Consider the following 22,296-nt stretch of genomic DNA (forward strand, 5'->3'; position numbering starts at 1 on the left):
GGACAACAGACACACCGGTCTTTACATCGCAGATGAGCTGAAGGCAGTCATCAATGACCTTGGACCACAGAATGTCTGTCACCTGTGATAATACCATGCTGCGAACATGAAGGCTGCTTGGTCTAAAGTGGAGGAGTCCTACCCTCACATCACACCCACTGGCTGTGCTGCTGATGCATTGAATCTGCTCCTCAAGGACATCATGGCACTGAAAACAATGGATACACTCTACAAGAGAGCCAATGGAAATGGTTCGGTATGTGAAGGGTCATCAAGTTATAGCAGCAATCTACCTCACCAAGCAATGTGAGAAGAATAAGAGCCCCACATTGAAGCTGCCCAGCAACACCCGTTGGGGTGATGTTGTCATCATGTTTGACAGTCTCCTGGAGGGGAAGGAGTCTCTCCAAGAAATATCACAGTCTACCGATATGGACAGCCCCACCAAGAGGATCCTCCTGGATGATGTATTTTGGGAGAGAGTGGTAAGCAGCCTGAAACCTATAGCAGTAGCCATTGAACTGATTGAGGGAGACAATGTCATCCTGTCTGATGTTCAGACTCTGCTTGCAGATGTAAGAGAAGAAATCTGTACTGTCCTGCCCACTTCACTGTTGCAGAGGAAACTGCAGTTCTGAAATGCATCAAAAAGCGTGAAGACTTCTGCCTGATGCCCATACACGCTGCAGCGTACATGTTGGACCCCAGGTATGCTGGCAAGAGCATCCTGTCTGGTGCAGAGATCAACAAGGCCTATGGTGTCAACACTACCGTGTCTCGCCACCTTGGCCTGGATGAGGGCAAGGTTCTTGGCAGTCTGGCAAAGTACACTTCCAAGCAAGGGCTTTGGTACGGAGATGCAATATGGCAGTCGTGCCAACATATCTCATCAGCCACCTGGTGGAAGGGACTTTGTGGATCTGAGGCTCTTCCCCCTGTTGCCTCCATCATCCTCAAAATCCCACCAACATCAGCTGCCTCAGAGCGCAACTGGTCCTTGTTTGGGAACACGCACACCAAAGCACGCAACAGCACGCAACAGGCTGACCAATACAAGGGTTGAAAAATTGGTGGCCATCCGGGAAAATTTGAGGCTTTTTGAGCCTGACAACGAGCCATCCTCAACAAGGTTGGAAAGTGACAGTGAAGATGAGGCCTCAGAGTCTGATGTTCAAGAGGTGGACATAGAGGAGGTCCAGGGAGAAGACATGGAAGCCTGAGAGGAAGACAACCAAAGCTTTAGTTTCTAGACTATCATTTAACAGATGTATGTTGAAAACGTTTTTGGGAGATGCGATAGATCATTGGGGATCATTCAATATTCCCTTTCTCTTGTTGTTCAGTGAAATCATCTCATGCTATAATATATAAAAATTTCTATTGGAAGGATTTAATCATTTGCAATTATGTCTACATATGATAAGGTAAAAGGTTTATGTTTGTCTCCATATAATATGGTAAATATATCCAATGCAAAAAATATCTACATATAAATGGTATTAATATTCATTTGCATATATTCCCGTTAATTCCCACAGAACTTTCCGTCTCTGAATACTCCCCAAAATGTGCAACCCTAGCCATCACTAGTGTAGCCATCACTAGTGTAGCCATCACTAGTGTAGCCATCACTAGTGTAGCCATCACTAGTGTAGCCATCACTAGTGTAGCCATCACCAGTGTAGCCATCACCAGTGTAGCCATCACTAGTGTAGCCATCACTAGTGTAGCCATCACCAGTGTAGCCATCACCAGTGTAGCCATCACTAGTGTAGCCATCACCAGTGTAGCCATCACTAGTGTAGCCATCACTAGTGTAGCCATCACTAGTGTAGCCATCACTAGTGTAGCCATCACTAGTGTAGCCATCATATATGTCTGGTTAAATTAAATATAATATATTTAATGTCTGTGTGTGACAGACTTCTGATTGCTGTGTGAGCCTTGTGGGAGGGGTTGTCAATTATAGTGGAAGCTTCAAGGTGTTACTGACCTGGGCCACCGCAGTGTGTTTGTTACTGACCTGGGCCACCGCAGTGTGTTTGTTACTGACCTGGGCCACCACAGTGTGTTTGTTACTGACCTGGGCCACCGCAGTGTGTTTGTTACTGACCTGGGCCACCGCAGTGTGTTTGTTACTGACCTGGGCCACCGCAGTGTGTTTGTTACTGACCTGGGCCACCACAGTGTGTTTGTTACTGACCTGGGCCACCGCAGTGTGTTTGTTACTGACCTGGGCCACCACAGTGTGTTTGTTACTGACCTGTGACCTGGGCCACCACAGTGTGTTTGTTACTGACCTGGGCCACCACAGTGTGTTTGTTACTGACCTGGGCCACCACAGTGTGTTTGTTACTGACCTGGGCCACCACAGTGTGTTTGTTACTGACCTGGGCCACCACAGTGTGTTTGTTACTGACCTGTGACCTGTGACACCACAGTGTGTTTGTTACTGACCTGTGACACCACAGTGTGTTTGTTACTGACCTGTGACACCACAGTGTGTTTGTTACTGACCTGGGCCACCGCAGTGTGTTTGTTACTGACCTGTGACCTGTGACACCGCAGTGTGTTTGTTACTGACCTGGGCCACCACAGTGTGTTTGTTACTGACCTGTGACACCGCAGTGTGTTTGTTACTGACCTGTGACACCGCAGTGTGTTTGTTACTGACCTGTGACCTGTGACACCGCAGTGTGTTTGTTACTGACCTGTGACCTGGGCCACCACAGTGTGTTTGTTACTGACCTGTGACCTGTGACACCACAGTGTGTTTGTTACTGACCTGGGCCACCACAGTGTGTTTGTTACTGACCTGGGCCACCACAGTGTGTTTGTTACTGACCTGGGCCACCGCAGTGTGTTTGTTACTGACCTGGGCCACCGCAGTGTGTTTGTTACTGACCTGTGACCTGTGACACCACAGTGTGTTTGTTACTGACCTGGGCCACCACAGTGTGTTTGTTACTGACCTGGGCCACCACAGTGTGTTTGTTACTGACCTGGGCCACCGCAGTGTGTTTGTTACTGACCTGGGCCACCACAGTGTGTTTGTTACTGACCTGGGCCACCGCAGTGTGTTTGTTACTGACCTGTGACACCGCAGTGTGTTTGTTACTGACCTGGGCCACCACAGTGTGTTTGTTACTGACCTGGGCCACCACAGTGTGTTTGTTACTGACCTGTGACACCGCAGTGTGTTTGTTACTGACCTGTGACACCGCAGTGTGTTTGTTACTGACCTGGGCCACCACAGTGTGTTTGTTACTGACCTGGGCCACCACAGTGTGTTTGTTACTGACCTGGGCCACCACAGTGTGTTTGTTACTGACCTGGGCCACCGCAGTGTGTTTGTTACTGACCTGTGACCTGGGCCACCACAGTGTGTTTGTTACTGACCTGGGCCACCACAGTGTGTTTGTTACTGACCTGTGACACTGCAGTGTGTTTGTTACTGACCTGGGCCACCGCAGTGTGTTTGTTACTGACCTGGGCCACCGCAGTGTGTTTGTTACTGACCTGGGCCACCACAGTGTGTTTGTTACTGACCTGGGCCACCACAGTGTGTTTGTTACTGACCTGGGCCACCGCAGTGTGTTTGTTACTGACCTGGGCCACCGCAGTGTGTTTGTTACTGACCTGGGCCACCACAGTGTGTTTGTTACTGACCTGGGCCACCGCAGTGTGTTTGTTACTGACCTGGGCCACCACAGTGTGTTTGTTACTGACCTGGGCCACCACAGTGTGTTTGTTACTGACCTGGGCCACCACAGTGTGTTTGTTACTGACCTGTGACCTGTGACACCACAGTGTGTTTGTTACTGACCTGGGCCACCACAGTGTGTTTGTTACTGACCTGGGCCACCACAGTGTGTTTGTTACTGACCTGGGCCACCGCAGTGTGTTTGTTACTGACCTGGGCCACCACAGTGTGTTTGTTACTGACCTGGGCCACCACAGTGTGTTTGTTACTGACCTGGGCCACCACAGTGTGTTTGTTACTGACCTGGGCCACCACAGTGTGTTTGTTACTGACCTGGGCCACCACAGTGTGTTTGTTACTGACCTGTGACCTGGGCCACCACAGTGTGTTTGTTACTGACCTGGGCCACCGCAGTGTGTTTGTTACTGACCTGTGACACCGCAGTGTGTTTGTTACTGACCTGTGACCTGGGCCACCGCAGTGTGTTTGTTACTGACCTGTGACCTGTGACACTGCAGTGTGTTTGTTACTGACCTGGGCCACCGCAGTGTGTTTGTTACTGACCTGTGACCTGTGACACCGCAGTGTGTTTGTTACTGACCTGTGACCTGTGACACCGCAGTGTGTTTGTTACTGACCTGTGACCTGTGACACCGCAGTGTGTTTGTTACTGACCTGTGACCTGGGCCACCACAGCCTGAGAGATTCTCCTGTTCCCCAGGAACGACTTGATCTCCTCCTTCACAATGCTGCCGTCTCTCCTGTGTACACAAATACACGACAGTGCATAAATAGGCTAACCAGTGTTATTGTTATATAGAATATATGCCATTAAAAAAAAGCCTTTTAAAGTCCAAAGCGACTAAGTCATGAGTATATATATATTTTCAAATGGTTTGGTCTCCAGCGGGAATCGAATCGACAATCTTGGCGTTACAAGTGCCACGCTCTACCAACTGGGCCACAACATTGTTTTATCCTGAAAAATCCCCCAGTCTTTAGCGATTACAAGCATACCATTAACATGATGCAGCCATGTGTTATATTGAATTTCCCCCAAACATAACACTTTGTATTCAGGACAAAAAGTTATTTGCTTTGCCACTTTAGTGCCTTGTTGCAAACAGGATGCATGTTTTGGAATATTTTATATTCTGTACAGGCTTCCTTCTTTTCACTCTTGTCATTTAGGTTAGTATTGTGGAGTAACTACAACTTTGTTGATTCATCCTCAGTTTTCTCCTATCACAGCCATTAAACTAACTGTTTTAAAGTTACCATTGGCCTCATGGTGAAATCCCTGAGCGGTTTCCTTCCTCTCCGGCAACTGAGTTAGGAAGGAAGTAGTTCTGCATGGAAGAGAAATTCCTCCACAGCGATGTGAGATTTATCAACAACTTCCACAAAGCGTTTGGCTGCAGTCATTGGAGCTAAAAGATGGCACAACCGGTTATTGAGTGTAAACGGGCAATTACTTTTACACACCAGGGGAATTGGGTGTTACATAACTTTGTAAATTAAATAAGTATCTTTTTTTTTTTGTTATTTGTAAATTCAGGTTCTCTTTATCTAATATTAGGTTTTGGTTGAAGATCTGATAACATTCAGTATCAAAAACATGAAAAAAAAAGAGAAAGTCTGAAAGGGGATAAAGACTTTTCCACGAAACTGTATATAACCTTTTTGATTTGATGATGTTTAAAATGTTGAAGTTGAAATGGTTCTGGAATAGCTGAGGCATTGCTCCCGTTGTCTTACCGCTGACTTGTGGTTCGAAAAATCCGTAGTTGTTTAGTAAAACTGTTGAACACGTTTTAACTTGTGTGACCACGCTGCAGGTAATGCAACTGTTTGTTACATGCAATATTTGCTTTGTGGACTTCAGATGTTGCTCTCCGGTTTTGTGAAGAAACAAAACAGACAGTATGTGTAGTTGGATTTATTCTGCCACTGTGTGTGACTTATCTTGTTGTTGTCATGGCCTTATTGTATATCACAGTGATCGTATGAACTAATATGTTATAGAATAAACAACAATTACTACAACATAGGTTGTAATATGGCTTTTCTCTCTCTCTCTCTGTGGTCAGTCCGCCCTGGACCAGACCAAATCTGAACCAATTATAGTGGTATGTGTTTCACAAGTTTGGACAGGACAGTAGAGAACATTACAGTAGAGTAGAGTACCGTGTACTGTACTGAACACATCTACTGTGCTATGATGTCTGTTTTCACAAGTTTGAACATCTATGATTGGTTCAGACTTGGTCCCGTCCGGAGCAACCAAATGTGGTCTTGTTTGGGGGGGGAGCAGAGCTCATTAGAATAATAGCCAGAGTGTAGAATAATACCCAAATATTCAAAAGAAGTATATTTTATATTTCTACCTTTGTACCAATTTAGGGGGCGTCACCATGAATGGAATGTATTCATATCCTTAATTATGAATTTCTGTATAGTACAGATCAGGGACACCATGATGTAATTCTGTTACCGCTTGTAAATTCACTTCACTGTAGTAGAATAAACTAAATAGATGTTTTATAACTCAAGGTGTGACGTCATAGCTGACACCCCATTCTTTCTGCAGACATCTTTGAATCTTAATTCAGAGCAAATATGTGAGTTTCTGGAAAAAGGTGGTAGCATAATTTTTTTTTTTTAAAAGAGCAATTTTACTGTAATTCTGTTACCAAACGTTGTATCTGCACAGTTGTTCCAATAAATGTTGTTTTTTGTGAAATTTGACACGTGGATCAATTCACTTAATCTCACAAGATCAGGCCGGTCAAATGAGGCTGTGTGGTTGTTGCATCAGATCAGAAAGACGGTCTTAAATCGTGAGAGTGGTATGCAAGCGAGAGTGGTATGCAAGCGAGAGTGGTATGCAAGCGAGAGTGGTATGCAAGCGAGAGTGGTATGCAAGCGAGAGTGGTATGCAAGCGAGAGTGGTATGCAAGCGAGAGTGGTATGCAAGCGAGAGTGGTATGCAAGCGAGAGTGGTATGCAAGCGAGAGTGGTATGCAAGCGAGAGTGGTATGCAAGCGAGAGTGGTATGCAAGCGAGAGTGGTATGCAAGCGAGAGTGGTATGCAGCGAGAGTGGTATGTAGGCGAGAGTGGTATGTAGGCGAGAGTGGTATGTAGGCGAGAGTGGTATGTAGGCGAGAGTGGTATGTAGGCGAGAGTGGTATGTAGCGAGAGTGGTAAGTAGCGAGAGTGGTAAGTAGCGAGAGTGGTATGCAGCGAGAGTGGTATGTATGCAGCGAGAGTGGTATGTATGCAGCGAGAGTGGTATGTATGCAGCGAGAGTGGTATGTATGTAGCGAGAGTGGTATGTAGCGAGAGTGGTAAGTAGCGAGAGTGGTATGCAGCGAGAGTGGTAAGTAGCGAGAGTGGTAAGTAGCGAGAGTGGTATGCAGCGAGAGTGGTATGTATGCAGCGAGAGTGGTATGTATGTAGCGAGAGTGGTATGTATGTAGCGAGAGTGGTATGTATGTAGCGAGAGTGGTATGTATGTAGCGAGAGTGGTATGTATGTAGCGAGAGTGGTATGTATGTAGCGAGAGTGGTATGTATGTAGCGAGAGTGGTATGTATGTAGCGAGAGTGGTATGTATGTAGCGAGAGTGGTATGTATGTAGCGAGAGTGGTATGTATGTAGCGAGAGTGGTATGTATGTAGCGAGAGTGGTATGTATGTAGCGAGAGTGGTATGTATGTAGCGAGAGTGGTATGTATGTAGCGAGAGTGGTATGTATGTAGCGAGAGTGGTATGTATGTAGCGAGAGTGGTATGTATGTAGCGAGAGTGGTATGTATGTAGCGAGAGTGGTATGTATGTAGCGAGAGTGGTATGTATGTAGCGAGAGTGGTATGTATGTAGCGAGAGTGGTATGTATGTAGCGAGAGTGGTATGTATGTAGCGAGAGTGGTATGTATGTAGCGAGAGTGGTATGTATGTAGCGAGAGTGGTATGTATGTAGCGAGAGTGGTATGTATGTAGCGAGAGTGGTATGTAGCGAGAGTGGTATGTAGCGAGAGTGGTATGTAGCGAGAGTGGTATGTAGCGAGAGTGGTATGTAGCGAGAGTGGTATGTAGCGAGAGTGGTATGCAGCGAGAATGGTATGTAGGTGAGAGTGGTATGTAGGTGAGAGTGGTATGTAGGTGAGAGTGGTATGTAGGTGAGAGTGGTATGTAGGTGAGAGTGGTATGTAGCGAGAGTGGTATGCAGCGAGAATGGTATGTAGGTGAGAGTGGTATGTAGGTGAGAGTGGTATGTAGGTGAGAGTGGTATGTAGGTGAGAGTGGTATGTAGGTGAGAGTGGTATGTAGGTGAGAGTGGTATGTAGTGAGAGTGGTATGTAGGTGAGAGTGGTATGTAGGTGAGAGTGGTAACCTAAATGTGTTCATGTTTTTTTTTGGAGTGACTGATATAGTCCTGATGGTAGACTGGTGTATAAACTGATATAGTCCTGATGGTGGTAGACTGGTATATAAACTGATATAGTCCTGATAGTGGTAGACTGGTGTATAAACTGATATAGTCCTGATGGTGGTAGACTGGTGTATAAACTGATATAGTCCTGATAGTGGTAGACTGGTGTATAAACTGATATAGTCCTGATGGTGGTAGACTGGTGTATAAACTGATATAGTCCTGATGGTGTTAGACAGACTGGTGTATAAACTGATATAGTCCTGATAGTGGTAGACTGGTGTATAAACTGATATAGTCCTGATGGTGTTAGACAGACTGGTGTATAAACTAATATAGTCCTGATAGTGGTAGACTGGTGTATAAACTGATATAGTCCAGATAGTGGTAGACTGGTGTATAAACTGATATAGTCCTGATGGTGGTAGACTGGTGTATAAACTGATATAGTCCTGATGGTGTTAGACAGACTGGTGTATAAACTGATATAGTCCTGATAGTGGTAGACTGGTGTATAAACTAATATAGTCCTGATAGTGGTAGACTGGTGTATGAACTGATATAGTGCTGATGGTGGTAGACCGGTGTATAAAATGACATATTGAATAGCCTGGCTACCATTCTGATAATCTATCATTCCACTTCTTGTACTCCATGTCATGCTAAATCCTTGCCACTCCTATGTTTGGCATGACACGGAGTATAAGGCGTGACAAGTTACCACAAAACAGATTCTGGATTTCAGGCTAGATTTCTGTAGGCTGGTGTGTGACTTTGACCCCGCCCTGACCCCTAACCCCATCATCACCGACCTCATGAGCTCCTCCACCTTGTCATCGATTTCCAGCTCCTCCTCCGTGGCCTCGAACCCGAACGCCCTGGCGGCCGCTGCACTGTTCACCGGGTACCGCGGCGGCGAGAGCTTCCCATTGGGCGTCGCCACCAGGCTGTCCCGCCCCCCGTTCTGCGCCATGGTGACCAGTGACACTGGGGAGGGCAGGCCGGGCGGTGGGGAGGTGTCGTAGCTGTTGCTAGGCGACAGCCCCCCGCGTGGTGAGAGGTACTGGGTCTGTGCGACGGTAGAGTTGGTGCAGGAAGAGGACAGGGTGGTGTTGTTAACATGGCTGCTCCCACCAGCGGCATTATTATGAATAATAATACAGGAAGAGGATGTCGTAGAGGATGTGGTGGCTGCAGTGTTGTTGGAGGTGGTGCAATTGGGGTCTGACACAGAGCTGCTCGCTCCTCCCCCGTAGGAGGTGCGATGTCCAAACTTGTCCCCGTGCTCGCGGTCCAGCCGGTCTAGGGTGTCCAGGGCGTGGAGGATATCCTGCTTGGTCATGCCCGTACGCCACAGCCTCTGGAGCAGGTCGATCTGCTCGATGGTGAAGCGAGGTTCGTCTGTGTAATGAGACATCCTGGAGAAGAGGAGGGAGAGAGGAATGGTGGGGGGGGGGTGAGAGAAGAAAAAATACACAGTGAGAGGAGAAGGGGAGAAAAGGCGTGAGGGAGAGAGAGGAAAGAATGGGCGGAAGGCACAATTTTGTGGGGGACAGCAGCAACACATGCAGTCACCTTGAAAGCATTATCTGATCCTATCTCAATCATTTCGCTGTGCTTAAGAGCAATAACAAATGCACTTCTCCCTCCGTACGATTTTCCATTGGCCAAGCATCTCTCTGTACGGTTTTCCATAAGCATTTCAGGGTAGAAGAGATGAATAGAATCAACCAGGCTGCAGCATATTTTCCATCTTGTGAGGCAACATGACTAGATCTTTCTATCAGTAGACACATGTTCCAAAGATGCACGTAGCGACAGTTCTCTCTGCATGGTGTTTCGGCAAACAGATGTTACGATATAGCGGTATTAATACACGGACTGGTTTGTGTTTTTACTTTACCTTCTATAAAACGATATTTGAATGTTTGGTTTTGTGAAAAGGTGATAAGCCGTGTGTAACGTCCACTTGTATAGTTTACGTCGCTACTTGAGTCATCTCTTGCTCTCTTTCCACACAACCTAGCCCCCTGTCACTGAAGGAGACCATTGTTGTTGCTGGAGCAAGACATTTGCGTTCAGTCAATGCAACAATGACAGCGAGGCTTTATTCACTTAGCTTAATATAAATCGACTAGCGTTCTATAATTACACTATTTGTTTGTGTTTCTTACAACTGCAAACAGCTGGGTGCGTATATTAACTGCCTCGTGGACAATAAAGTTTTCTAATTCGAATATTTATGTGGTTAAAGCTGCACATCTGCACAACGCCCAGATTCAATCCCCAAATAATGAGTGTCAAACATTCGCTAACATTAGTCATTCTGCAATGCATTAGTTACCTCGCTGGAAATTATGGCAAACAAAGGGAGTTGGTACAAAAACTGTTACTGCAGCTAGTTATGCCAGTCTATTTTTACTTGGTAGGTCAGTCTATCCGAAGGGCTAGTTAGCCAACGTTCGCTAGCTCTGTTTTCAGCTACAGTAACAGTTTTTGTACCAACTCCAACTAGCTACCTAACTACTGCTTGTTTGGTTATTGGCTAACTCGCTAGCAAACTCAAAATACTAAGTTACCTATCTGACTTTTATTCATGCACTTAGCTAGCTAAAATCGCCAAACGACAACTGTTTCAGTTACATTTAAGTGGGCGCCTAGTTATTTTACCAGATGGTAATATAGCTAACTGCTAAACCACCATTGAAAATAATTTAGCTATAGGCTAGCTAGTTTACGTTAGCTAGCTAAATATATCACATCTTACCTTGGCTCTCTATCTCGATGTGCCTCTGTACATTTGACCATTTAAATCGCACCACCACTGAACAGTGTGTGTGTGTGTGTGTGGGGGGGGGGGGGGGGGGGGAAATGCCACTTTTTAACCGTAGCAACAACACATCGACTGCCGGATTATAGCAGGAGTGCTAGATTTCAATTACAAGCTTATTGTCACAGAGTTTATAAACCCACAAGGGGAAACATCGCGAGATTTCCGGGAACACTTGCCAAACAGACCCGTCTGGGTTTGAGAAGTCAATAAGAAACGTGAAAAATTATTCCTTAGCTGTTCATTTTCTCGAAATCTAAAAAGATACAACCTAGATTCGAGCCAATGTCTTAGGTAGTTGAACACGTTATTCCAACCTCGTGAAATTGACACATCTTCGTCAAAAAATACTTTGTCAATAATAATTACTTCACACATTTGAAAGACTAGAATGATATTTGGCCCTAAACAGAGAGTACACAGTGGCAGAATACCTGACCACTTTGCCTGACCCAATATTAAGGAAAGCTTTGACTATGTACAGCCTTGGGCAGCAAACCAGCTTAGAATAAAGAGTATTCAAGGACAAGGGTTAACTAAATCCATCACTAATATGACTCCCATCAGAAAATCACTGAACACAACAGACAAAAAGACAATGGCAAATGAACTTAATGACTTCAACATAAAGTTTGACTGACATGACTTTTATGCTATGTGTGTTAACATGCTCATTGTTATTGATGACTGTGACCCCAAGTTAGAATTTAACCTTAGAGAGTCCACAAGAGTCTTTAAGCAAACTGACAACAGGACCCGGTGGCATCTCCGCTTTGTGCAGAGGAACTTCCACCAGCCTGGATCCCTGTCCTTCAGAAGTCTGTACATTCTCACACGGTTCTACCTTGATGGAAGAAGGCAATCATCACCACTCTGTCTCCGCAAAGAAAACAACGACAGTAGTAGTAGACCTGTTGCTCTGACCTGCATCGTAATGCGGTGTATTGAAAAGCGTCATGGTGTGTAAGCGTCAGTCAAAACTAAAACACACTGTTGAACCTGTGTCAGTTTGCTTACAAATACAAACGTGGCCCTGATGACGCAATCCTCGACATAGTGCATCTCATCCTGCAACATCTGGACAACCCCAAGGCCTGTGTGCGCCACTGCTATTTGTCCATTTGAGTTCAGCGTTTAACATCTTGCAGCTACACGTCCTCCTCAGTAAGCTCAGACAGATGTCAGTCAATACCATCAGGTGGAATCACTTATTTCTGACCAATAGGAGCTAGTAAACGAGACCCTGTCTGAGCCCAAGGTCATTAACGGTGCCCCCCCCCGTCAGGAAAAAGAGACAGTCTAAAAAGTTTGTACAGGTTATATAGGCAACAAGCAAAGTAGGTTGAATCTTGTAGTCTGGCCTTCCGATTGGTCGATCTGGGTCTTGGGTAGTCCTGATCAGGCCTGGTGTCAACGTTCCATTGGTTCCTGAGATAGTTCTTTGTTTTGTGCTCCAACCTTGAGTTGTGTGTGTCCGTGGTTGTCATGGGGGAGGGGAGTTGTGTGTGTCCGTGGTTGTCATGGGGGAGGGGAGTTGTGTGTGTCTGTGGTTGGTGTCTTAATGAGTCCAGCATATGTCCAAGAGAAATGAGGAGTATGTGTATTTTGTATAAAAGATGGCTTATGTTGAAATGTTGTTATTACTAGTTTCCAGTATCTATTACAATTTCTTACAAATCCCTCTCTTCACGTCTCACAAGAGACGTGACATAAAAGTATAAAAAACAAAAAACAAAGCTAAGGGATAAAATTTGTCAGAAGACAAATTTTAATTCCCTCTCTTCACGTCTCACAAGAGACGTGACATAAAAGTATCTTAGTCCTCAAATAGATAAACAGGTCCAGCTTCCCCATCATCAAGCAATGGGAACATTTGGGCCCTTTCCTGATTAGGGTCTATGGCGGCAGTTATAACACGGCTAGCAAGCGTCCGCGCACATGGAATGCAACAGCATCCACAAAGTACAAGAATGCCTGCAAAAACGGAAATAGATACTAGGATAGAGGAAACCAGCGTCTTATATTTACCAAAGGCATCCATCCATGAGTCCCACATAGAAGTGTTCACTCCAGAATGCTGTTTCATCTTACCATTAAGGGCACGAAGTCCCTCTAATGCTACAGTCAGACTCCCATCCGTAGCTGTGTTATTGGGAATGAAAGTACAACACTGCTCACCAAACATTGCACAGACCCCCCCGCGTTCAGCCAATAACATATCAACCGCGATTCTATTTTGAAATGCCATCAGGGATGTGGCTGCCAATTGTCCATGGACCGCCTCGAAGCCTTGTTGAGTCCAATTGCCCAGTTTCTGGACATTAAAATGAATGTAGTTAATTCTGTCCACATTTTTATTAACTGTACACCACCAGCAAAATGATGATTCAAAACCCGCGGCTACTTGGTCAACCAATTTATACTCATCTGGTACCCCCCTGGGGACGCCAATTGCATCAAGGTAAGTTGGGTCCCCAGCAAAGGGGCCCACCGTGCGCTTGGTCCTGATAGGCCAAATTTCAGGACCCAGGGCTTGTATACGGGTGAGGAGATCTTGGACGCCTATGGGGTAAACAGAGATGGGCAACAGAAGAGTTACAAGTGCACAGGTACCAGTGGCATTGTGGGGAAGTCTGTCCAACAGACTAGTTCCCCCACACCACCACCACACATCAGCTCTAGACACTGGTTTAAAGATTGCCGTGAGCATGTGAGTGTACGAGCACCAACTAACAGGGAGCTTACCCAACAATGTCCCTCCACCTGTCATGGTTATGCATGTGAAGTTAGCTCTAACCACACTGGAGGAGAATAACGGTTTCTTGACCACCGTGGTAACTACCGGATAAACAGCGTCCCACTGTGAACACTTTTCAGGTGGGTTGTCTTTGCCCATAAGGGGCATTAGACAGTCTCCGCTAATAGCGGCTGGGACTATGCGGAGCAATGGCCTAGCTCCCATACAAACGACGCAGCTTTGCAGGGTCATATTAGCTGCTTGTTCAGTCAATAGGAGCCAATTGTTAGAGAACCCTGAGATTCCGGTGGCAGTGAGAATGATATCATCAGGGGTGGTAGGAGTGGTGACCATATTAATAGGACCCCAATCACCCTTCCCCCTAGATGTTAAAACAGTAAACCGGTCAGAAATAGCAGAGGGCTGAGCCTGCTGTGTAATGCAGATTTTTAATGGCCAGTAGAGTAGATCCTTGCTAGACTCTACCTGTGGTGCTAGTATAAAATCCTGACAACCCGTCCCAGTACCTGGTCGGATAATTAGTGATAAACCCCAATTACGCAATTTAGTCCTAGTCAGTGACAATCTTTTCCGCCAGATAAGAACTGCTTGCCCTGATGAATAACTGGACCAGTCAGGACCAGTCTCAGCGACCAGGCTCTTCCATGACCACTCCTGAAACCCCCCTTTTGTCATATACCAGTTAAATCTGGTGTACTCCAAAGCATGCCCTCCCAGGCCATTCCTAGCTTTTCCCAATAACCCCCAAGACAGTGTAATGGTGGTGGTCACATTAACGGGTACACATAAGGTGGTGCTTCTAACCTCTGTTGGAGTGCAGGGTTGGTCTGTGGTTGTAGTGCTACGTTTGTGTATGGCAGGACTGGTGAGATCGAGGGTAATGTTAGACGTGTCATTAGTGGTTGTAAGATGGGAGAGGGGTGGATGTGTGAGCTGTTGTATGAGCCATGAGAGAGTTCCTAGGGACACTCCAGTAATGATTATGAAAATAACAAACAAGGGACCTGAAATTCCCATTCTTTCCCAGGGAGTGAGATATCCCGGTCCTAGGTGAGTAGCCTTAGTTCGTGGAAACTGGGGCTGGCGTCCCATTTTCACCAACTAAGGTTTGTTTGTTTGGAGTCGAATTGAGATTGGCCAAATCGGCCCTGACTTCAGTCAGAGTTCTGGAAGGAGTTGGGGCTGGTGTACAATGTGTAAGGTGATGCCAAGGTGCGCCCGATTTACCTTTGACCTGGACTGAGTGTGAAGTAACCTCCTTCACTTCGTACGGTCCAGTCCACCTGGGTTCTAGCCACTTTCTCTTGTGGACTTTCACCCTTACCCAGTCACCAACTTTTACCTTCAGTGATGCCGGATCTCCCGTCAGCTCCCCCTCCTGGACCTTGTGAATCTGTTTGGAGAGAGCTGCAGACAGTTCCGTCAGTTTTCTCACATATTCAGACATTACAATTTGTTGTACATCAAGGGCGGGCATATGACCTCCCTCCCTTGGTGGACCAGGCATGACTCTACCAGTCATTATCTCATGAGGAGAGAGATGGGTGCCTGCACCTGGCGAGGCTCTCATGGCCATCAATGCCAGGGGCAGGGCTTCAATCCACGTCAACTTCGAACCTGCACATACCTTAGCTATCTTAGCCTTAAGGGTCTGATTTGAGCGCTCCACGAGGCCCTGCGATTGGGGCTTGTACACTGACCCAAATTTGTGTACAATGCCAAATCTCTCCTCCACCTGTCTCAGGTGTTTATTACTGAAGTGGGATCCATTGTCGGATCGGATTTGCCTGGGGACTCCATACCTTGGTATGAGTTCGGTTTGCAGCCACTTAATGACCGATTTTGCATCCTCCCTTGCTGTTGGTATTGCCTCAACCCATTTAGAGAACCTGTCTACCATAACTAACAGGTACCTTTTTCCATTTGTCACATTGTCTTGCCCCATATCTGTGTAATCTATGCTGATGTCCTGAAAACAAGCATTTGGGACTGGGTATGAACCCATGGGCGTTTGATATGGTTTCTTTGGATTATGGCTACCACAAATGCTACACTCGTCACAAAACAAATCTGTCATGTCTTTCATGTGGGGGTGCCACCAGATGTGGGACACCTTTTGTAAAGTCTTCAGTTTGCCTTCGTGTGTGGGCCCATGTGCTTCTCGTATTAGTTCTGGACAGAGGTTTGCAGGGGCCACTAGTCTGCCATCATGGCATCTCCACAGTTCATCAGGTCCTTTGGTGGCCCCTTTCTGTCCCCATACTGAGTGTTCATAAGGTCCTGCTGAAAACTGGAGTTCTTTTATGTGTTGCCCTGTGAGCTCAGTCCGAGCTGGTTGGATCTGAAGTATCATTTGTCTCGGGGTGTATCCACCAGCTTTCTTGGCTGCTTTGTCAGCTGCATCATTTCCCTCGCTGACTCTGTTTTTCAGTTGTTGATGTCCTTTACACTTCATGATGGCCACCTTCTTAGGTAGTGAGACTGATTTAATCAGTTTTTCCATCTGTGTCTTGTGTTTGATTGGCAGGTTTCCTGTGGTGGTGAAATTGCGTCTAACCCATTGTGGTCCATCAGTATGGACTGCTCCATGAGCATACGCTGAGTCGGTGTAGATGTTTACAGTCTTTCCTTCAGCTCTTTCCAGAGCTTGTGTCAAACCTATGATTTCAGCTAACTGGGCTGATGCAGGTTGTGTGATGATGGCAGATTCCAAAGTCACATGTGATCTATCCAGGAGCTGCTGCACCACTGCGTATGCTGCTATGTTCCCTTCCTCTCCTCTATAGCAGCATCCATCTGTGTATAACCATAGGTCCGGGTTGGTGAGTGGTTCGTTCCCCAGGTCAGGTCTCAGTTTCAGTTCCTGTGCAGCTCTTTCTGCACAGGAGTGGGGTAGACCTTCTTCAGCATTGAGTGCGTCTGCCATGTTTTTGTCAGTGTTGACAAATGTGATGTGTGATTGTGTGCATTTATTCTGGATTTTCGTTTTTCTTTCAGCGCTGAACGTGAATTCTTTGCTCATCAGATATGCTGCAACCCCATGGTGGGTGTGTATTTCCAATGGATGGCACATTACCAGGTGGGCTGTTTTTACAATAGCTTTTGCCACTGCAGCTACATATCTGGAACATGTGGTTTGTCCTACTTCGATGTGGTCCAATTTGGAGGAGTGATACATCAACACTCTTCTCTCCCCCTCTTGTTTCTGAAAAAGGATGGATGATGTGAATCCTTCCTTTTCAGAAACATCCAGATGGAATTTGTTTTTGTAGTCAGGTGATGTCAATGCTGCTGCCACTGAGAGATCTGTTTTCAAGAGTGCAAAAGCCTTTGATGCTTCAGTGGTCCATGTCAATGACGAGTGTAGGTTCCTTGGTCCCGCCTCTCGCACTATTTCTCTCAGTGGCTCAGTTCTGGCAGTGTAGTCTGGGATGTGTGTTCGGCTGTACCCTGTCAAGCCAAGGAAAGACAACATTCCCGACACCGTGATGGGGCGTGGATGATGAAGTATCGAGTCTCTGTGGCTTTTGGAGAGTCCTGCTCCTTCTCCTGAGATTTCTCTGCCAAGGAAAAGGACAGTTCTGCGACAGGTCTGGACTTTGCTCATTTTGACTTTGTATCCTTTGACGGCCAGAAAGTCCAGTAATGTTTTTGTCATCTGTAGGCAGAGATCAGAAGTGGGAGCCCCCAACAAAAGGTCATCTACATATTGGATCAGTATCACACCTTCTGGGATTTTCAACTCTGCCAGGTGTGTCTTAAGGATATGATTGAATATTCCGGGTGAACACCTATAACCCTGTGGAAGAACAAAATAAGTGTACTGTTGATGTTCATACGTGAAAGCAAAGAGTGGCTGAGAGGCTTCATCAAGTGGGATGCTGAAGAAAGCATTAGCCAGATCCACCACCGTGAAGTATTGGTGTTTTGGAGACAGATTGCTCAGAGTGATGTGAGGGTCAGGGACAGGTAGGTCTATAGGTGCAGTAACGTCATTTACTGCTCGGAAGTCTTGAACCATCCGGTATGTTTCTCCTCCAGCTTTCAGCACTGGTAGGATCGGCGTGTTCCATGGAGATACAGTTCGATAGATAACCTGTGCTCTCAGTAACCCATCAATGGTCGGTTCGATCCCCATGATCTGTTCGGGTTTCAAACGGTATTGAGTTCGGTAGATAGGTATTTGATCTGGGTTCAGTAGAGTGATGGTGACTGGTTCCACCTGTAGTTGGCCCACATCAAAAGGGGTGTGAGTCCATATCCTTTCATCTATGGTGGAGATCAATGCTTTGGTAGACGGGTGGTCAGTGTATGGCTTACCATGGTGTCTTGGCAGGGTCAGTCGTTCTGGAAGACAGTGTTCTTCAGTGTCAACAGTCATGAACCTCCACATGTTTTCAGTGGTGGCCTTTTGTATCCCCAGTGTCTGGGTGGGTTCCCACTGAAGTTTGGATGCTCGTCTGATCATAGGGCCCAGGCTCCTTGCTTCAAAACCGTTTCCCACTGCCAATGTAACATGGGGAGCTGACTCCTCCCCTAGTAGGTACCAGGATTTCAAATGAGGTGGTAGGATGACTGGTGCTGCCACCCCCTCTTGTCCACACACAATGGTGCAACACCTGATGGATGGCGTTAGGTGCATCATGTTCTCATCCCAGTCATCAATGTATGTGTTCACGTCATTGTCTGTCACATTCAATGTACAGTGAATCTCAGCTTGTGGGGTCTTGTATGGGTGTAATGCATAGATCTGTGATTTCAGTTGATTGAACTTAAACTGGACCTCCGGGGTCCCAGGACCTGTCTCAATGCATTTCAGCCAATAGATTTATTGTGTTGCTGACAACACAGGGGTTGGGATGATAGGTAACATCAGTACACTGACGGGATGATTTGGTGTTGAGGGAATGGGATCAATGGAGACCTCCACACCCTTCTCAGTGAGGTAAATTGAACATTTTAGTTTGCACAGTAGATCCCTTCCTAGGAGGTTGATTGGACAATTGGGACAGTATAGGAACTGATGCTTCAAATTGGAAGGGCCCCATGAGAAAAGCAATGGAATGGTCTTGTTTTGTGCTTCGGGTGTTCCTGATACCCCCACCACCTGTATTGTTTCCGAAGAGAGTGGTTGACGAGATCTTATGGCAGAATACGTACATCCTGTATCTACCAAAAATTGGTGGGTCACTCCCTCCACCTCACACATGATAGTTGGTTCGGTGTGTAGTGGAAAATGTTGACCCCCATTCTCGTTCTGTGGTGGTGGGCAGCTTCAGGACCATGGGGCATATTCATCTGACATGCCCTGGAAAGGAGGAGGCGGCTGCTGATTTGGGTCTGGGTTTGGGTGATTGTATGCAGGTTGCTGGGCTGCACGTGGTTGGTACATCATTGGCCTGACTCCTCCACGTCCTCTTGGGGTGGTTTGTAGTGCCCGATTGGCCATCCAGTAATGTTGGGTCGGTGTCAATGGGTATGGGCACTGACGTGCCATATGTCCAGTTTGTTTACAATTGTAGCAGTTCATTAGTCGTGCTTGTCCTGTCCCCCAGGGTGATGGGTAACGTGGTTGTTGTCCCCATGTTGAAGGATAACCTTGTTGTGTTGGTTGATAGTATGGTGGGGTGACCATGGGTAATGGCTGATCCAGGAGTTGTGATGGTAGGGTAGGTCCCTGTGGGGTTGACATGGGGGGTTGTTGTTGCTGTATCATTTGTGAAACCGTTTTTTCAATGATTTGTGAGATGTCTGGTTGATCTTCAGCCACCATCTGTTTCTTGGGTTTCTCTCCTTTCTGGGCCTCTTTCAATTGTAGTTTCAAAAGTTGTACCTGTAGGGACTGGACTTGTGTTTCAGCCCCTCCCTTATCCTTATTGTATTGGGTGATGTGGTGATGCACATGGGAATTGAACTGAGCCTGGGGAAGTGCCATTAACCCCACCGTGGCCCTAAGTTTAGTTCGGACCTCAATTGGAGCACCGCTCACCACCATCTCCTTCCACATGCTGACCGTGGTGCCAGTATGGTCATATGGTTCTTCATGAACAGTTCTCCATGTGGTCTTCGCTCTGTCGAGGTAGGCTGCCGGTTGTTCCCCTGGATTGATGGTGAATGATGAAAGGGTTGCATGGTTTCGTTCTGTGGGATATGCCCTTCTCAACACTGCCCACAATTCCGCTCGGAAGTCTTCCTGGGCCAGTGCAGCCGGGGCTGTGGCAAGATCTGCCTCTCTTATCAGAGCACTCATGGTGGTATGGTCTGTTGCTCTAGCCAGAAGGGCCCTCATGTCACCTAGACAGAGCCGTAGGCCTGACGTCAGTGTTTGCAGTTGAAGGAGCCATGCAGAGGCACCCCCATGCAGGCTGGGTAATTGCCCCATCAAAGTGGTAAGGTCTGTTATTTTCCAGGGTTGGTATTCTTCATGCCCTCCGTCCGGAGTGGGCCTCAATGGCATCTGCATCTCCGACCCTTCTCGTCCCCTATGTTTGGGATCCCAATCTGCCCTGGACGAGACACCCCTGCTGTTCTTTTCCCTGAGACGTACGGACTGTCTAATAGGTTCGATCAAATCCGTCACCTTCCCCATCATTACCCCTTTTATATGGTACGAGCCCTCTCCACGTTCAGCATCTTCTATCATAGATCTGGCCAGTGCCACTGACTCCCTGAGGTCTCGCTCCACCTCCTCTTCATCTTGTCCTGTTTTATTCTCACCTTCATCGTCCTTGCTGTGGTTCCTTCTTAATGAGGCCCCAGAGGAACATTGTCCTGGTGACGACCATGACCCTTCAGAGACTATTTGACTATCCCCCTGTGTTCTGTTTCTGAACCAATCTGGGTTTGGAGTGGAAGAAAACTGAATCAGCTCTCTGTCTTCTCTCTTCAAAGGGCCTGGTTGAGACCCACTACCCCGTCCTTGTGGGTAGGTTGGTAGAGACCCACCGTGTCCCTGTAGTGAGGCAGGGTTCGAACCCCCCCCCACGTCCCTGTGTGTATGCTCTATCCCTTTCCTCCCTTTCTTGATGATCAGGCCTCTCTTCACACACGAGTTGCCCTTCTTGGATCCCCAAAGTCATGCTTCCTTTTAGGTGTCCTTCATGCACCACAAACACCGGTGCCTGTACCACAGCAGGGGTCAAAAAAGGGTTTTGAGGGAGGTGGCTGAATGGATTTTGAGAATAGGGAGGTGGTGTTATTTTCTCTCCCTGTGGCAGTTCCGGGTATAGTTGGGTGGGGGCCGATGGGGCTGCTGTGGTGGTAGGTGGGGCATCATTATTGTTGGGCCTGCCCTCTTTGGTGTCAGTTGGTGCTCCAGTGACCACCCCCATCGTGTCAGGTTTCCTGTAAGGGAGAGCTCTCCTAATCTCTTCAATTGCCCAAATTCCTATTTTCAGCTCAGCCTCTGCTCTTTCCCTATGCTTTGTTCCTTCCTTTTTAAATAAGTGACTCTTATTCTTTTCAACTTCACTTTGTATCCCTTCCTTCACTGCTTCCTCTAATTCTTTCTCCATAGTGAGGAGTTGCCCTTTTGATGGGGCCGCCCCACTAAGGTAACCTGCTTGCGTCCATTTTAGCCTCACTTTTTCCCAGATCTTTTTAATGGCTTTATATTGTAGTCTCCCCCCTGCTCTGTCTTCCATTCTCTGATCTAAGTATTCATTGAATTTGTGTTTGGGGACGATAGTCGTGGTCATTTTGTCGTTAAGCTATGTCTGGGTCTATTAATATCTTTGTATACTTTTAGCCCGTCACTGATCGAAACCAGCGATGTATCCTTAGCTCTAACACCCACCAATCTCGTGTCCGACCCGCGTGCACAAAGAATTTTATTACCGTGTATTCGATGAATTATTTTCGTTTTCCAACAATATTTCAGCTATATCTTTTTGGGTCAATATACTAATATATTCACGCGCTCCTGATATAATTGGAATGACAATTTTAGGTACTTATATTCAAAAATTATTATTGCTTTTCGCTTATTCAATTAATTAAATACTTTGGCAAAATATTTCAGAACTGTCCTTTTGGTACAATATACCTATGAATTCAAGCGCTCCTGATATAATTGGAATGACAATTATAGGATCTTTTATTCGAAAGTTATTATTGCTTTTAACTTTTTCGATTAATTTGAACTTTTTTCGATTAATTAAATACTTTGCCAAAACATTTCAGAAATTTCCTTTGGGGACAATATACTAGTGAATTCAAGCGCTTCTAAAATAATTGTCAAATTAATTCTAACCCTTAAGGATTTACCAACAGCACGAGAGGGAAAAACCAGGTCAATTTATCAGCAGAAAATAGCTGCTTCACAGCAGCTCCCACATTCTGACTCGGCGGTCACTCTAAACACAGCCTCAACTTAGCATATAGCTAATTAGTAGCAATCGGTCTCGTGGAACGTTCAATCACTCACATTAATTTGGAGAGTTTCAGGTTTAATACCATTACTCCTAGTTCAAGCTTAGATTTCTCCCCGATGCTCCTAGTGGAAGAATATTTCGACTAGTCCCAGATTACTAATGCGACTTGAATCCCGAAATGTCAAGCTTAGATTTCTCAC

General features: G+C 46.3%; 1 protein-coding gene across 2 annotated transcripts in view; it reads right to left on the bottom strand.

Moving 5' to 3' along the window:
- LOC120041276 (homeobox-containing protein 1-like) overlaps positions 1–10,990 on the bottom strand; it is a 30,167-nt gene extending 19,177 nt beyond the window's left edge. For both annotated transcript variants that reach the window (XM_038986211.1, XM_038986210.1), the window contains exons 1-3: positions 10,904–10,990; positions 8,949–9,554; positions 4,379–4,464 (exon numbers count right to left, since the gene is read on the bottom strand). In XM_038986211.1, coding sequence (XP_038842139.1) covers positions 4,379–4,464; positions 8,949–9,554; positions 10,904–10,944 — 733 coding nt within the window. In that variant the 5' untranslated portion in view covers positions 10,945–10,990. The remainder of the gene's footprint in view (positions 1–4,378; positions 4,465–8,948; positions 9,555–10,903) is intronic.
- Between the last annotated feature and the right edge of the window lie 11,306 nt (positions 10,991–22,296).

This window comes from Salvelinus namaycush, unplaced genomic scaffold (genome assembly GCF_016432855.1).
Source record: "Salvelinus namaycush isolate Seneca unplaced genomic scaffold, SaNama_1.0 Scaffold43, whole genome shotgun sequence".
NCBI lineage: Eukaryota > Metazoa > Chordata > Actinopteri > Salmoniformes > Salmonidae > Salvelinus > Salvelinus namaycush.